The sequence below is a fragment of the Mustelus asterias genome, chromosome 14 (genome assembly GCF_964213995.1).
Source record: "Mustelus asterias chromosome 14, sMusAst1.hap1.1, whole genome shotgun sequence".
In the NCBI taxonomy this organism is placed as follows: domain Eukaryota; kingdom Metazoa; phylum Chordata; class Chondrichthyes; order Carcharhiniformes; family Triakidae; genus Mustelus; species Mustelus asterias.
The window spans coordinates 103,023,882-103,041,375 of record NC_135814.1 but is presented as its reverse complement, the minus strand read 5'-3'; the positions used below and the strand labels follow the sequence as shown (position 1 = coordinate 103,041,375).

Sequence of the window (17,494 nt, the reverse complement as noted above, 5' to 3'; positions counted from 1 at the left end):
CAAATTCAATATCCTGATCTCCCTTCCCCTCCATATCCCTCGATCCCTTTAGCCCCAAGAGCTAAAACTAATTTCTTCCTGAAATCACACAACGTTTTGGCCTCAACTACTTTCTGTGGGAGTGAATTCCACACATTCACCACCCTCTGGGTGAAGAAATTTCTCCTCACCTCAGTTCTAAAAGGTTTACCCCTTATCCTCAAACTGTGACCCCTAGTTCTGGACACTCCCCACCATCGGGAACATTCTTTCTGAATCTACCCTGTCTAACCCTGTTAGAATCTTATAAGTTTCTATGAGATCCCCTCTCACTCTTCTAAAGTCCAGTGAACATAATCCTAACCGACTTAGTCTCTCCTCATATGACGGGCCTGCCTTCCCAGGAATCAGCCGGGTAAACCTTCGCTGCGCTCCCTCTATAGCAAGGACATCCTTCCTCAGATAAGGACACTAAAACTACACACAATACTCCAGGTGTGGCCTCACCAACGCCCGATACAATTGCAGCAAAACATTCCCTATCCCTATACTCAAATCCTCTCACTATGAAGGCCAACACACCATTGCCTTCTTTACTGCCTGCTGTACCTGCGCGCTTACTTACAGTGAACATGTACAAGGACACCAAGGTCTCGCTGAGTATCCATCTCTCTCGATTTACACCCATTCAAATAATAACAAGATTGGTCATTGCTTGAAAAGAATGCTACAGGGCTAAGCACTACATCGAAGTCCGGGGCGTGGCACAGATTGCTCCTCTGTTAAATGAATTACACATTGCATAAAAAGCTATATCAGTGTCTGGTCTGCCTCTCAAAATAACAGATACGGGCCAGAATTCTCGGCCGCTCACGTCCCGCTGCCAGCGAAAATGGAGAATTTGGCACTCAGTCGAATCGCCGTTCACTGCATGGGGACTGGAGAACCCTAGCCGCAGGTGAGGTCGGAGAATCCAGCCCACAGTGTTTGAATCAGAACTCCCCTCCTGTATCAGTTGAGCAGGAATACTTACGGTTCTTATTTTCTAAAAATTCTGGAAAGTAGAAGAATTCAGGAATGAGTTCTTTGACATCATTGGGATTCTCCATGAGAGCTTGCCACGTAGCAGGGATGGAATGGAATTGGCGGTCTGCGCAATCGAACCTTGAAGATAAAGGTAGCACAGAAAGGAACAAATGGGGCTTACAGTTCATAAAATTATGGAACATACGGCACAACAACAGGACCTTTGGCCCATCTGGTGCTGATGCTCCACACAAGCCTCCTCCAACTGGGCGGCACAGTGGTTAGCGCTGTTGCCTCACAGCGCCAGGGACCCTGGTTCGATTCCCGGCTTGGGTCAGCGTCTGTGCAGAGTCTGCACGTTCTCCCCGTGTCTGCGTGGGATTCCCCCGGATGCTCCGGTTTCCTTCCACAGTCCGAAAGACGTGTTGGTTAGGTGCATTGGCCGTGCTAAATTCTCCCTCAGGCTAAATTCTCCCTCAGTGTGCCCGAACAGGCGCTGGAGTGTGGCAACTAGGGGATTTTCATAGTAACTTCATTGCAGTGTTAGTGTAAACCTACTTGTGACACTAATAAATAAACTTTAAAACTTTTAACCAATCTTCCTCTAACCCCATCCACATAATCTTTCTCCGTCACCCCCAGGTATCCATCAAGAGCCACATTTAAAAAGAATAAACTGCAAATGTCGGAAAAATCAAACGACAGCAGAGAATAATGAAACAAAACAAATCAGTTATCACCCGTAAGGTGAACATTAACATTAATCCTTTATCAGACAGACTAATTGGCAATTTTCACCATTTTCGGTTTCTTCTGTTGAGAAAGACTGCTTGAAATTTTGAATGTTGATTTAATGGGGAGGCGATGGCCTAGTGGTATTATCGCCAGACTGTTAATCCAGAAACTCAGCTAATGTTCTGGGGACCTGGGTTCGAATCCCGCCACAGCAGGTGGTATAATTTGAATTCATTAAAAAATGGAATTAAGAATCTACTGATGACCATGAAACCATTGTCGATTGTCGGAAAAACCCATCTGGTTCACTAATGTCCTTTAGGGAAGGAAATCTGCAGTCCTTACCTCGTCTGGCCTACATGTGTCTCCAGAGCCACAAGCAATGTGGTTGATTCTCAACTGCCCTCGGGCAACTAGCGATGGGCAATAAATGCTGGCCAGCCAGCGACGCCCGTGTCCCACGAATGAATAAAAAAAATTAACATTGTTCCGGCAAAGGGAATTGCTGACAATTTTCTTCCCAGTGGCAGGGCCCAACTGTAAGAGGTAAAGTCACCAGGGTCCCAGATGACCATAGGCAGCTCTCCCCTTTGAGCAGGAGGGTTGACTGGTGGTGATTTAACCTGAGGATCACCACATCTCAGACAAGACTGAGAAGATTTATGAATAACCTCAGCCAGTACGGGAATTGAACCTGCGCCGTTGGCATCGCTCTGCATCACTAACCAACTATCCGGCCAACTGAGCTGCCGAATTGCCCCTTGAACTGAGTGTCCTGCTCGGCCATTTCAGAGGGCAGTTGAGAGTCAACCACATTGCTGTGGCTCTGGAGTCACATGTAGGCCAGACTGGGTGAAGATGGCACAGTCCAAAGATGTGCGGGTTAGGTTGATTGGCCAGGTTAAAAAATTGCCCCTTAGAGTCCTGGGATGTGTAGGTTAGAGGGATTAGCGGGTAAAATATGTGGGGGTAGGGCCTGGGTGGGATTGTGGTCGGTGCAGACTCGATGGGCCGAATGGCCTCCTTCTGCACTGTAGGGTTTCTATGATTCTATGATTTCCTTCCCTAAAGGGACATTAGTGAACCAGATGGGTTTTCCCGACAATTAATGACAGCTTAAGGCTAGCTTTGTAATCCAGATTTTATTAATTGAACTTAAATTCCATCAGTTGCCTGGGTGGGATTTGAACTTACGGCCAGGAGAAATAATCTGGGCCTCTGGAGTACTATCTCAGTGACATTACCACTCCGTCACCCTGTCTCCGACAGAACCCCTCCCTCTGGGCCATCTCCCTTCTAAAAAGCTGTTTGAAACTCTTTCCTCCGTACCAACTCCAATCACGCCAGCTATTGGTGAAGCTTGGCATTTATTACCAATCCCTGGTTTGAGAAGGTGGCACAGAGTCAGCTTCTCAAATATCTGTGGAGTTGCCGCCCTGTTGATATTTCATGAATGGAGAGGGGCTTCACCTGCCGCTTTGTAGCTGGATGTGTAGTGTAGTGAAGGGTTCAACTCGGATCAGGTAGTGCATTACACCAGCAGCGTTGGAGTAGTGAGTTCCGTAGTGAAATTTGTCAATCGTCCCTGTTGGGTCCTCAAAATTATCAAACCTGTGGCACAAGATCAAAGAGACAGGTCAGCGTCTTGTGGGAAACATCTTGCTTACAACATGGGACCAAAGGATGATCCTCTCCGTTATGGACTATCTGGGAGATGATCCAGCAGTTTCTCAACATCTCTTATTGACGTCTCTCACAATGTGTGTGGATACAGCAATGTAAAAAATCATATTCTGCCAAACACTTGCATCAGATCAAATCAGATCAGATTAGACTGGACTAGACCCGATAGATCAGAGTACACTGTATTAGACCTGACTAGAGTGTACTAGGCCAGACCAGAACAGACTAGACTGTACTAGAACGACCAGACCAGACTAGACTGGACTAGGCCAGACCAGACTAGACTCTACTAGATCAGACCAGGCCAAACTAGATTGTACTAGGCCCGATTAGACCTGACCAGACTGGACTAGGCAAGACCAGGCTAGACGAGACTGGACTAGGCCAAACGAGACCGGACTAGACTAGATTGCACTAGACCAGACTAGGCGAGACCAGACTAGGTTAAACAAAAGGTAGTTGGTCACCAATTGCAGATAACTATCACTGCATCAAAGCATCACATTCTAGAATTGTGATTAATGGAGATCTTTATTATATTCAAAGTCACTTTGTTTTTCAAGGCTCTTAAATCTGGGACAGCAGAGAAGGAAATTGTATTTAAACTGTCTTTCACGTCCCAAAGTGCTCCACAGTCAATGAAATACTTTCAGAAGCGTAGTCACAGCTGCGGGGAGGGGTGCAGCAGGTGGGGGCACAGCGGGTAGTGGTACAGTGGGTGGTGGGCAGAGGCTTTACTGCTAGACAAGTATCTCCAGATTCAAATCCCACTTCAGGGCCTACCAGCCACGAAAGGTTGTGTTAATAAAACAGGTAGTAAATCCTCCCGATTCGCCTGATTGCGGGCGGTAAGAGTGGGAGAGTTTCCTGATTGCAGAAAGTAATGACAAGCCACTGCGGCACTTGGCCAAACGTAATAATGGACAGCGCCAATGGAAGTCCAATACCCACTTAGGGCCTGGTAGCTGGCGGAAGAGGAGAGGTGGTCAGAGCTGTAACGTAGAACACACAGCAACCAATCTGCTCACAGGAAGGTCCCACAAGCAGTGATATGGTGATGATCAGACAATCTGTTTTAAAATATGTTGGTTGCGGGATAAATGTTGGCCGGCGCAGCAGCCGGAACTCCCCTGCTCTTTTTTGGATAGTGCCATAGCATCCGTCACATCCACCTGATGGAGCTTTTAGTCAAAATAAGGCATCTCCAACAATGCGGCATGTCTTCGGTGCTGCAGCAGAGCGTACGCTTGGATGTTGTGTTGAAGTGTCTGGAATTGGGTTTGAACACATGACCTTAAGACTCAGATAGGAGTGTGACCATTAAGCCCTGCCTGATGTGGTTGAGATGACATGAAGCAATCTCTCCACAAGAGAGCAGTGTATGACGTGCCTAATAAAAACTGGGCAGGGTTCCAGCACAGCAGGGTTCAGGGACAGTGGAGGGAAGGCAGTGTTATTGTTCATCAGTGCATCATTTTAAAGCTTTCTGGCTCTAGATCAACATTTGCACGGGCTTGTGGCAGGGTTCTCGAGGCAGTGGGGAAATTCCAGCAGGGAAGGGACAGAGGAGAAACTATTCCAGTTCAGAAGAGGCTCTCACTTTTCCCGCACAGCTTTGGCATTCTTTTCGTTCGCGACTCCAATGGGCTTGGAGAGGTCCCTGAAGACTTCTGGATTGTTCAAATCCAGCTCCTCCGAGGTGTAATCGCTGAGAATCCAAGGAAACTGAAATCGAGAAAGGAGTGTGTCAAAAGTCTGAGATGTGAGCGGAGACCACCTTGTGTCCTTTCCAAATATAGATGTTAGCGTTATTAGATTTAGTGAATCGATACACAGTAATATTGGAAACACTACTATGGCCCTTTGTAAAAGTAAAGTTTAAAGTTAAGTTTATTTATAAGTCACAAGTAGGCCTACATTAACACTGCAATGAAGTTACTGTGAAAATCCCCTAGTCGCCACACTCCAGCGCCTGTTCGGGTACACTGAGGGAGAATTTAGCATGGCCAATGCACCTAACCAGCACGTCTTTCGGACTGTGGGAGAAAACCCACACAGACACGGGGAGAACGTGCCAACTCCGCACAGACAGTGACCCAAGCCGGGAATCGAACCCAGGTCCCTGGTGCTGTGAGGCAGCAGTGATGAAGGGGCAGCGCTCCGAAAGCTCGTGACTCCAAATAAACCTGTTGGACTTTAACCTGGTGTTGTGAGACGTCTTACTGTGCCTTTGTGAAAGGGAAGTGATTGATTTAGGAAGAAACTAGGCCAATGAAGCAGGCTTTTACAGGCCTCCAACTTGTCCACGGAGCTATCCCTGACAAGGGGTAATTTGGGGCTAAGAGCCAACTTGAAGTCACTGAATTTGTAGGATTTTTTTTTGCAACATTGTGAGGTTCACGGTGAAAGAAACATTAGTGATGGCCCCAGATATTTCACCAGACCCACAGCGATTAACGGGCCAATGGTTAGACATGCTGGATTTGAAAAAAAACATTACTTTACATACCACTGGATACTGAGCAAGGTCATTGTAAGTCCGTCCTGCGATGGAGTTCAGTTGTATGAGATATTCAAAGTTTGAAATCTCTCGGTTCACCCATTTCTGAAGGAGAGAACCAACACAGGTGAGTCTTCTCTGTCCCCCCAACCCCATCGCTTTCAGTAAAAGAGAATGAAGAAAGTTGCCAGCACTGACAAGGAACGTTCAGGTGAGTCTCTAAGGAAAGGCCAGCTACACCCCCCCCACTGTGAAGGTTTGGGCTTCAGAGGTAGCAGAAACCCTCAGAATGAAAATTAAACAGAGCTGCCGCCCCACTATCTGAAAGGGCATGGTCATCGCACTTGGCAATAGGTTAAATTAAAGCAAATTACTGCGGATGCTGGAATCTGAAACCAAAAGAGAAAATGCTGGAAAATCTCAACAGGTCTGGCAGCATCTGTAAGGAGAGAAAAAAGCTGACGTTTCGAATCCAGATGACCCTTTGTCAAAGCTTTAACAAAGAGTCGTCTGGAAATCATAGAATCCCTACAGTACAGAAAGAGGCCATTCGGCCCATCGAGTCTGCACCGACCACAATCCCACCCAGGCCCTACCCCCATATCCCTACATATTTTACCCGCTAATCCCTCTAAACTACGCATCCCAAAACACTAAGGGGTAATTTTTTAACATGGCCAATCAACCTAACCCGCACATCTTTGGACTGTGGGAGGAAACCGGAGCACCCGGAGGAAACCCACGCAGACACGAGGAGAATGTGCAAACTCCACACAGACAGTGACCCGAGCCGGGAGTCGAACCCGGGACCCTGGAGCTGTGAAGCAGCAGTGCTCACCACTGTGCTACCGTGCCGCCCTATGCTGGAAGTCAGAAGGGCTGACAGCCTCTGTACAGTTTGTGTTCCTGTGAGGTCTGTAAGCGTTGCATCATTACAATCACCTTGTCCTAGTGTGTCGCCTCCTGTTGCAACACCCTGGGCCTAAAGAGTGTTTTAGTTCATGTTGCACCAACATTGCCGCTGCTGAGGGAAGAGTCTGGTTGGTGTTTAGCCCTTCAGATAATCATACCTGTGTAAGCCCGGAGGCCTTCAGCAGCTCCTGGGGCGATCGCGTGCCATACAAATTGGGTGGTCGCAGGGACAAGATACGGCTGTAGACTTTGTTCCTCACCTATGATTCAGGAAGGAAGGAAAGAACAGATCGTTTGGCAAGAATGGCAAAAGACAGCAGTGAACCCAAATACATCCCACAACCTGACCTAGGAAGAGTGCAGAAAAGATTTACTAGGATGCTACCGGGACTTGATGGTTTGAGTTATAAGGAGAGGCTGGATAGACTGGGACTCTTTTCCCTGGAGCGTAGGAGGCTGAGGGGTGATCTTATGGAGGTCTATAAAATAATGAGGGGCATCGATCAGCCAGATAGTCAACATCTTTTCCCAAAGGTAGGGGAGTCTAAAACTAGAGGGCATAGGTTTAAAGTGAGAGGGGAGAGATACTTAAGGGTACAGAAGAGCAATTTTTTCACACAGAGGGCGCTGAGTGTCTGGAACAAGCTGCCAGAGGTAGTAGTAGAGGCCGGTACAATTTTGTATTTAAAAACGCATTTAGACAGTTACATGGGAAGATGGGTATAGAGGGATATGGGCCAAACGTGGGCAATTGGGACTAGCCTTGTGGTTAAAAAAGGGGTGGCATGTGGAAGATGGGCCGAAGAGCCTGTTTCCATGCTGTAAACATCTATGACTCTATACCCGAGGAAGGATATATTGGCCTTGGAGGGAGTGCAGTTTAGGATTAAATCTATGATACCCATATTCCCTGGGTTAACTTACGAGGAGAGGTTAACTAGGTTTCTGTTCCCTGAAAATTAGAAGGTTAACAGATGATTTGATCAAAGTTCCAAAGAGTAAGGGGAACCAATAGGAGAGAAACTGTTTCTACTAGTTGGGGATTGGGGACTATGGGGCGTAGCTAGATTTTTGTCGACCAAACGTATTAAGGGATGCGAGTCTAAGGTGGGCATATATATCAGGGCAGCATAGTGGCACAGTGGTTAGCACTGCTGCCTCACAGCTCTAGGGACCCGGGTTCGATTCCTGGCTTGGGTCACTGTCTGTGTGGAGTCTGCACATTCTCCCAGTGTCTGCGTGGGTTTCCTCCCACAGTCAAAAGATGGGTGGGTTAGGTTGATTGGCCGTGCTAAATTAACCCTTAGTGTCCCAGGATGTATAGGAGAGAGGGATTCGTGGGGTAAGTAGGTGGGGTTACGGGGCTAGGGCCTGAGATGGGATTGTTGTCGGTGCAGGCTCGATGGTTTGATTTGATTTATTATTGTCACATGTATTAACAGACAGTGAAAAGTATTGTTTCTTGCGCGCTATACAGACAAAGCATACCGTTCAGAGAGAAGGAAAGGAGAGAGTGCAGAATGTAGTGTTACAGTCATAGCTAGGGTGTAGAGAAAGATCAACTTAATGCGAGGTAGGTCCATTCAAAAGTCTGACAGCAGCAGGGAAGAAGCTGTTCTTAAGTCGGTTGGTACGTGACCTCAGACTTTTGTATCTTTTTTCCGATGGAAGAAGGTGGACGAGAGAATGTCTGGGGTGCGTGGGGTCCTTAATTATCCTGGCTGCTTTTCCGAGGCAGCGGGAAGTGTAGACTGAGTCAGTGGATGCGAGGCTGGTTTGTGTGTTGGATTGGGCTACATTCACGACCTTTTTTAGTTCCTTGCAGTTTTGGTCAGAGCAGGAACCATACCAAACTGTGATACAACTAGAAAGAATGCTTTCTATGGTGCATCTTTAAAAGTTGGTGAGACCCGTAGCCAAATTTCCTTAGTCTTCTGAGAAAGTAGAGGCGTTGGTGGGGCTTTCTTAACTATAGTGTCGGCATGGGGGGGACCAGGACAGGTTGTTGGCGATCTGGACACCTAAAAACGTGAAGGCTTTCTTCTGCACTGTCGGGATTCTATGATTTCTACGATATGGGGTTAGGTCGCAGATTAGCCATTGAATGGTGGAACAGATTCAAGGGGTTAACTGGGCCTCCTCCCACTCCCGTGCCCGTTCTTTTGCGGTGAAGGAAGCAAATGGGTGTCGTTAGTAGGAAGAGTACACGTGAGGTAAACCACCAGCTCAGACGAGGGTGATGGGAGTGAAGGAGCGCCCAGGCACAGTTTGCTGCTTCCTGGGGCAGAATCGCCACACGCGGGAGGCAATGAGAGCCATTATTCTAAGGGTCCGCTTTAGTCTCACCTCTTTTTTGAAGTTGAGGAAGTAGTTAGTCTGGTCGATCAGAAAGATCTCCAGCGCCGAACGTCTCAGGTTGTAACGACGCAGGTGAATCTCACGCAGCTGAGACAGCGGCCACTTAAAATCGTAGCCTACCCCTGCAGAGCAAACAGAAACCACACACTGAAACCGCACGTCTTTACATAACAGAGAGAGGCAGAAACGATGAGAGGTCACACACACACATCCCCCCGCAGTCTTAATTAGCATCAAGCATTAGCATGGCGTACTGGGGGGCGGGGAATGCACATCTAATTTGTTAAGCATAAAAGCAAAATACTGCAGATACTGGGAATCTGAAACAAAAAGAGAAAATGTTGGTAAACTCAACAGGTCTGGTAGCATCTGTGGAGAGAGAAAATAAGAGTTACGGTTTCAGAACTTCTTCAGAGCGAGAGAGAGGGAGAAACATGATGGATTTACACTGTAGCAGGTGGAGAACAGGGTAAGGTCAGTGATTGGTGGGAGAGGGGAGAGTTTGCAACAAAGATGTGTAGATCACGAGGCAAAGGAATAGTTGACAGCAGTGTGAAGACATTAGCAATGAAATCATAGAATCCCTACAGTGCAGAAGGAGGCCATTCGGCCCATCGAGTCTGTACCGACCACAATCCCATCCAGGCCCTATTCCCATCACCCTTATTTAACCCTGCTAATCTCCCTGACACTAGAGTCAATTTATCATGGCCAATTAACACCTTTGGAGTGTGGGAGGAAACCGGAGCACCTGGAGGAAACCCACGCAGACACGGGGAGAACGTGTAGACACCGCACAGTCAGTCGCCTAAGGCTGGAATTGAACTTGGGTCCCTGGAGCTGTGAGGTAGCAGTGCTAATCACTGTGGCGTAAAGGCAAGATATCAGAATGCAGAGAATAAAGGCGAGGGCTCAGTGAAAGCAAATCTAAAGAATATGTTAGCATTTTTGCCAAGACGAAGAGTTTTCCATCCAACGTCGGCCCGGGAATGAGGATTGCCAATTCTGGTTGGACGTGTCGCTCCACCTCCAATCACGCCCACCCCGAGGATCCAACCACCTCCTCCAACACATCTCTACATCACGCACTGTTTTCCTGCACCAACTGGGAAGCAGATTCACTCTTCACTAAACAACTGGATGATTTCTGAGCTTCAGTCCAACAGTCCTTTATTCTCTTGTGGACATTTTCATCGCGAATAGATAACTGGTTTACTGAAAAAGCATCATGGTGGTGAAAGCTGAATGGTGATGACGATACAGATAAAACACCTGGTCATAATTCAGGACATATTGATGAACAAACAGTAAAATAAAATATATAATGATAAAGGAATTGCACAGTCATTTCACAATAAAATACTGGCAATACATTGCAAATTTCCTTAATTTAGGGAATAGAAATGAAAGGTCTAATACATTCTCTGCATTATATTAAAGCCCATAGATCATACATTGCCTGAAATTCCCAATCAAAGTAAAGTTCATTTATTAGTCACTAGTAAGGTTTACATTAACACTGCAATGAAGTTACTGTGAAAATCCCCTAGTTGCCATACTCCGGGGTCTGTTCGGGTACACCGAGGCAGAATTTAGCATAGCCAATGCACCTAACCAGCGCGTCTTTCGGACTGAGGGAGGAAACCGGAGCACCTGGAGGAAACCCACGCAGACACGGGGAGAATGTGCAGACTCCACACAGACAGTGACCCAAGCCGGGAATCGAACCCGGGTCCCTGGCGCTGTGAGGCAGCAATGCTAACCACTGTGCCACCATGCTGAGTTTGGGCTGTCTCACAGTCTATTCGTTCTATCACTTACTTGTGGAATGGTGTATATAACCAAATTGTTCAAAGAATGTTTAATTATTATTTTCAGAAGCACAGCTTTTAATTCCGTTACGATCTTTCTCCCGGCCTACTTGTGATAGAGATTAGCGTTGAATTTTTAGAAGATTGGCAAAATCTACTTTGTAGCGTGTTCAAACTCCTCAACATGTCCCTGATCCGCTTTTAAGAGCACACTTTCTCCAACTAATTCTTTCCGAGTTATGCATTTGACAATTCTCCAACCAACCGCCCTGCCTGTCAGCCCGTGTCTAATCTTCATGTTGCCATGCGCTGTACACCCGGGACAGCTTGGGCAATCAGTAAACAGTTTCACCTTCCCACTCACACAAGAGGGTTGGGAAGAAACCTCTTGTTTTTGCTGCTTTCTCACAATGTTGCCGGCACAGATGGAAGCTCCCCAGGTGAATTAGGAAGACCAATGCAACGTTTAAGAAAGTTGTTTAAAATAATGAAGGATTTTGATGGGGGAAAAAAATGGACAAACTGCGATGGCGACAGTAACCAGGGGGAGGCAAATTTGAGATAATTGGCAAGAGAACCGGAATAAGAATTAGGAGATTTTTTAGCTTCTGTTATGATCTGGAAAATGCTGCCTGAAATACTGGTGGAAGCAGATTCCACAGTAACGTCCAAAAGGGATTGGGTTGAATAGAGTTAAAGGGCGGGTTTTTAGAGCCTCACTCGTCCCAAAACCAAAAGATCCCACCGGAGGTCAACGGACTTTTCCATGTTCTGCCCCTCGCCCACTCGGATTCCCGTGGTGGGCAGAACGGGGAAATTCCAGCCATGGAGTCATGGCATTTTACAGCACAAAAAGAGGCCCTTCAGCCCATCATGTCTGTGCCAGCCATCAAGTACCTATCTATTCCGAAAAGGACAAAGATTTTAGTCTACATCAACTCTCTGAAAGGACACTAAGCGGCAATTTATCATGGCCAATCCACCTAACCTACACATCTTTGGATACTAAGGGGCAATTTAGCATGGCCAATCCACCTAACCTACACATCTTTGGATACTAAGGGGCAATTTAGCATGGCCAATCCACCTAACCTACACATCTTTGGATACTAAGGGGCAATTTAGCATGGCCAATCCACCTAACCGACACATCTTTGGACTGTGGGGGGAAACCGGAGCACCCGGAGGAAACCCACGCAGACACGGGGAGAACGTGCAAACTCTACACAGACAGTGACTCGAAGCCAGAATTGAACCCGGGTCCCTCACGCTGTGAGGCAGCAGTGCCAACCCACTGTGCCGCCCTGTGGACTAACTGGAATGCTCTTTCAAAGAGCTGGCACAGGCTGAACTGCCTCTTCCCTGTGTGGCATGATTCTCAGCATATCAAGGCTTAAAGAGAACTGGCTGTTATACAAAGTGGATCTAACCCTCACTAATGGCTGATCAGCCCATACCCCATCATTCAAAAATAAATCAACTTTCCCACAAGCATTTAGAACCGAGGATAAATGAAAGGTTTAAGGGTTTAGCAATGTCGTCGATTTTCCAGGTGGGAGTTTACGGACTGTCTCTTACCTTCCTCCTTGTCCACACTCCCATCGAAGAAGTTGATGTGCTGGGTGGTGACCTCCAGGCGTCCTGACACCACATCCATGATGGTGATGAGGTCACAGTCCTCAGAGATCACCAGCTTCTCTTTCTGATTCTGCTCCTCCTTCTCGTTGCTGAATGAGAAAAGAGAAAACGGGAGGATTCAGATGGACTGCAGAGGTTTGAAAAAGACAAAGTGGTTCTGGGATGGGATATATCCCACTGGAATGGATCAAACCAATGGACTGTGATCAAACCAGACTTAAAGCCACTGGCACTGGTTAAACTGGTGTCACTGCAAGTTTCACCGCTAGTTAAACTGGTTTCACTACAGGTGTCGTTGCTAGTTAAACTGGTTTCACTACAGGTTTCACCACTAGTTAAACTGGTTTCACTACAGGTGTCATTGCTAGTTAAACTGGTTTCACTACAAGTTTCACCGCTAGTTAAACTGGTTTTACGACAGGTGTCGTTGCTAGTTAAACTGGTTTCACTACAAGTTTCACCACTAGTTAAACTAGTTTCATTACATGTTTCACTGCTAGTTAAACTGGTTTCACTACAGGTTTCACCACTAGTTAAATTGGTTTCACTACAGGTGTCATTGCTAGTTAAACTGGTTTTACTACAAGTTTCACCACTAGTTAAACTGGTTTCACTATCCAAAGGGAAACGGATAAATAATTGAAAAGGCAGTATCCGCGAGGATATGGGAGAGAGAGCGGAGGAGTGGGATTAATCAAAGAGCCAGCACAGGCGATGGGCTGAATAGCCTCCTCCTGTGCTGTGTGAGTCTAAGATTATTCCAGTCAGGCTGATCAAACAGGATAACGGTCACCTTCTTCCAGCCATTGCCAGCTGAACACAAGGTGATAGCCAGAGAGGAGTAAATCTCACATTCACACGCAGCTGGTGAGAGGATATCGATAGAAAATCACTCCAGAGTAAAGATGCACGAAAATGTGATCTGGAAAATGCGATGAGGGAAATAGCAAAACCTTTGGCCCCAATATTAAGTATTCAGGCCAGGCTGGAGGGGCTGAATGGCCCACTCCTGACAACATGTGAGGATGAAATACAACAATGAGGTGAAAATGGCCGTTAACTCATGGTTTTTGCAGCACTCTGTCGACGCAGTGTTGAAAAAGTGCAGAAAGCTGTGCTGTCAGCAGGCAGTGGTACGCCGCTTTGTACAGAGATATTGAACAGTTGTCCAAACTCAGCACAAAACATTTGCATTTGTGAAGCTCGAAGGAAAAGTTACTTTGTTTTAATAAATTCTTGAGCGCAATTCAAAAAAATGCAACTTCGATTAAGTTTTTAAAAATTAATTTGTGGGACATGGGTGTCGCTGGCTGGGCCAGCATGTACTGCCCATCCCTAGTTGCCCTGGTTCAGAGGGCAGTTGAGAGTCAACCAATTGTGGCTCTAGGGTCACATGTAGGCCAGACCAAGTGAATGTAGCCCAGTCCATCACGCAAACCAGCCTCCCATCCACTGTCTACACTTCCCGCTGCCTCGGCAAAGCAGCCAGCATAATCAAGGACCCCACGCACCCCGGACATTCTCTCTTCCACCTTCTTCTGTCAGGAAAAAGATACAAAAGTCTGAGGTCACGTACCAACCGACTCAAGAACAGCTTCTTCTCTGCTGCCATCAGACTTTTGAATGGGCCTACCTTGCACTAAGTTGATCTTTCTCTACACCCTAGCTATGACTGTAGCACTACATTCTGCACTCTCTCCTTTCCTTCTCTATGAACGGTATGCTTTGTCTGTATAGCACGCAAGAAACAATACTTTTCAATGTATACTAATAATGAATCAAATCAAACCAAATCAAAATCAAAAATTTCCTTCCCAAAGGACGTTAGAGAACCAGATGTATTTTCCCGACAATCGACAATGGTTTCATTGTCATCAGGAGATTCTTAATTCCAGATATTTTTTATTGAATTCAAATTCCACCATCTGCCGTGGCAGGATTTGAATCCGGGTCCCCAGAACTTTAGCTGAGTTTCTGGATTAATAGTCTAGTGACAATAGGGCCAAGTATGGGCAATTGGGATTAGCTTAGGGGTTTCAAAAAAAAGGGCGGCATGGACAAGTTGGGCCGAAGGGCCTGTTTCCATGCTGTAAACCTCTATGACTCTAACACCACTAGGCCATCGCCTCCCCTAGCTCCACAGTCTTCGGCCAGTTGACAAGTCACTGTAACCTGGTAAGTTAGGGTTAAGGAGTAACATGTTGCAAGTTTCAGAAATAAATAAATCCTTAATGGACGGCTGGTGGACGTGCATATATTGATCTTGCTATAGATTACAATAAATTTTCATTCAAATTAAGTTTAAAGTTTTAAACTTTAAAACCTTTTTTTTATTAGTGTCACAAGTGCCTCATTAACACTGCAATGAAGTTACTGTGAAAATCCCCCAGTCGCCACACTCCGGCGCCTGTTCGGGTACACTGAGGGAGAATTTACCACAGCCAATGCACCTAACCAGCACGCCTTTCGGACTGTGGGAGGAAACCCACGCAGACACGGGGAGAACGTGCAGACTCCACAGACAGTGACCCAAGCTGGGAATTGAACCTGGGTCCCTGGCGCTGTGAGGCAGCAGTGCTAACCGCTGTGCTGCCCCAGAATACCTTTTTCAGTTATTCTGTTATCAGCTTCCCTGGTTGGGTACACGTGCACACACCTACGCACACACAGAGAACATGCAAACTCCACGCAGACAGACACCCAAGGCTGGAATTGAACCTGGGTCCCTAGCCCTGGGGCGGCAGCACTAACTGTTGTGCCACCCAAACATTTTTTAAAATCCGTTCATGGGGCGTGGACATCGCTGGCTCAGCCAGCACTTGTTGCCCATCCCTGCGGGGTCTTTAAGAGTCAACCACATTGCTGTGGATCTGGAGTCACATGTAGGCCAGACCGGGTAAAGAACAAAGAAAATTACAGCACAGGAACAGGCTCTTCGGCCCTCCAAGCCTGCACCGACCATGCTGCCCGACTGAACAGGGTAAGGACGGCAGATTTCCTTCCCTAAAGGACATTTAAGTGATGGTTTTTTGCGACAATTGACAATGGTTTCATGGTCCTCATTAGACGGTTAATTCCAGATTTTTTCTGGAATTCAAATTTTACCATTTGCCGTGGCGGGATTTGAACCTGGTTCCCCACAGCATTACCCTGGGTATCTGGATTAATAGCCTAGCGACAATATCACCACACCACTGCATCCCATAACCGAGAGCATAACCTGCTTTCAACACCTCAGGTGTTTCTGTTCATCTCCACCACATCGTGACCCTCAGGCATTTATCTTTTCAATCACACCCAGGACCCCAGCGGGGTCTGCGTTTGAGAGCCTTCCAGACGAAACAGCACTTACATATTACTGAGCACGCTCAGATCTTCATCAGCCAGGCGATCATCCTCCAGGTCGTTGACCTTGGCCTGTTTCACCGCTTCCAGCAGCAAGGAGTCGTTGGATGGTGCAGTCTGCTGGACCCCTGCACAGAGGGAGAACAGCCGGGGTTCAGTCTCAGTTATTCACAAGAGATTCATAAGACATTGGCTTCCCTGAAGGAGCGGACAAGGGGCATTTTTGGACATATATGTCTGAAGATGTGCAGGTTAGGTTGATTGGCCATGCTAAATTGCCCCTTAGTGTCAGGGGGACTAGCAGGATAAATATGTGGGGTTATGGGAATAGGGCCTGGGTGGGATTGTGATCGGTGCAGACTCGATGGGCCAAATGGCCTCCTTCTGCACTGTAGGGATTCTATGGCATGGGCATTTAAAATTCTAGCCGGGGGAGGGGTTGCTGTTAATATTTTGAGTGTTATTGGGCAGCCAATTCCCTGGTCTAATCCGATCTATAATGCGTATGTTATAAAAAAAACTGCTAAACTACTGTCTAGAGGCAGCAGGGGCTGGAGACATGGAGCAGGATTTTCCCGTCCTGCCCGCCACGGGAATCGGAGCGGACCATGCAAAAGTTCCGTTGACCTCGGGTGGGGATTTCCGGCCTTGGGAGCGAGCGTGTCCGGAAAGCCCCGCCCAGGATCTCCAATAGCAGGACACCGTCTCACCCGGAATCTCAACCTATCAACGAGACCACTTTCCAAAGGGCCAGTTCGTGCCATCGGTTTGTGTTGTGATCAGTATTAAACTGAGCCCCAAATGGCTCAGACACTCACCAAGATTGTCACGGAGTGCGCTGGCATCGGTGTGGGGGTCAAAGTTGTAATCCTGAACCAACTTGAGCCTCATGCGGGAATAGTTTTCCACACTGGACAACTTCCAGTGCATAAAATCCGGTTTCCTATCAAGAGAAATAAGAGTCAAACGATCCATTCAATCAGATGTTGACAACAACCTGCATTTATATCCAGTCTTAACACCAAAGTACACTGTGGAGAAACCCACAAAGAAAATGACCAAAGCTTGATCAAAGGGCTGGGTTTATAAAGTCAGTCATACAAATTAAGAGGGAAGTGGAGAGACGGAGAGAATTCCAGAGCTTAGGCAATTTTTTTTTATTCATTCATGGGACATGGGCGTCGCTGGCTGGGCCAGCATTTATTGCCCATCCCTAGTTGCCCTTGGAGGGCAGTTGAGAGTCAACCACATTGCTGTGGCTCTGGAGTCACATGTAGGCCAGACCGGGTAAGGACGGCAGATTTCCTTCTCTAAAGGACATTGGTGAACCAGATGGGTTTTTCCGACAATCGACAATGGTTTCATGGTCATCAGTACAAAGAACAAAGAACAATACAGCACAGGAACAGGCCCTTCGGCCCTCCAAGTCCGCGCTGCTCCCCGGTCCAGGATTGAATCCTGAATCCAGGATCCCCGCCCAATTTTCCAGCCTATCTACATACCAATA

At 47.1% G+C, this 17,494-nt stretch overlaps 1 protein-coding gene across 4 annotated transcripts in view; it reads right to left on the bottom strand.

Annotated features, from left to right (window-relative positions):
• nbeal1 (neurobeachin-like 1) overlaps positions 1–17,494 on the bottom strand; it is a 277,142-nt gene that overhangs the window by 36,502 nt on the left and 223,146 nt on the right. For all 4 annotated transcript variants that reach the window (XM_078228982.1, XM_078228984.1, XM_078228983.1 and 1 more), the window contains 9 exons: positions 16,806–16,930; positions 15,995–16,115; positions 12,583–12,731; positions 9,182–9,315; positions 6,994–7,095; positions 5,933–6,028; positions 5,024–5,148; positions 3,211–3,351; positions 1,013–1,143 (listed from right to left, as the gene is read on the bottom strand). In XM_078228982.1, coding sequence (XP_078085108.1) covers positions 1,013–1,143; positions 3,211–3,351; positions 5,024–5,148; positions 5,933–6,028; positions 6,994–7,095; positions 9,182–9,315; positions 12,583–12,731; positions 15,995–16,115; positions 16,806–16,930 — 1,124 coding nt within the window. The remainder of the gene's footprint in view (positions 1–1,012; positions 1,144–3,210; positions 3,352–5,023; positions 5,149–5,932; positions 6,029–6,993; positions 7,096–9,181; positions 9,316–12,582; positions 12,732–15,994; positions 16,116–16,805; positions 16,931–17,494) is intronic.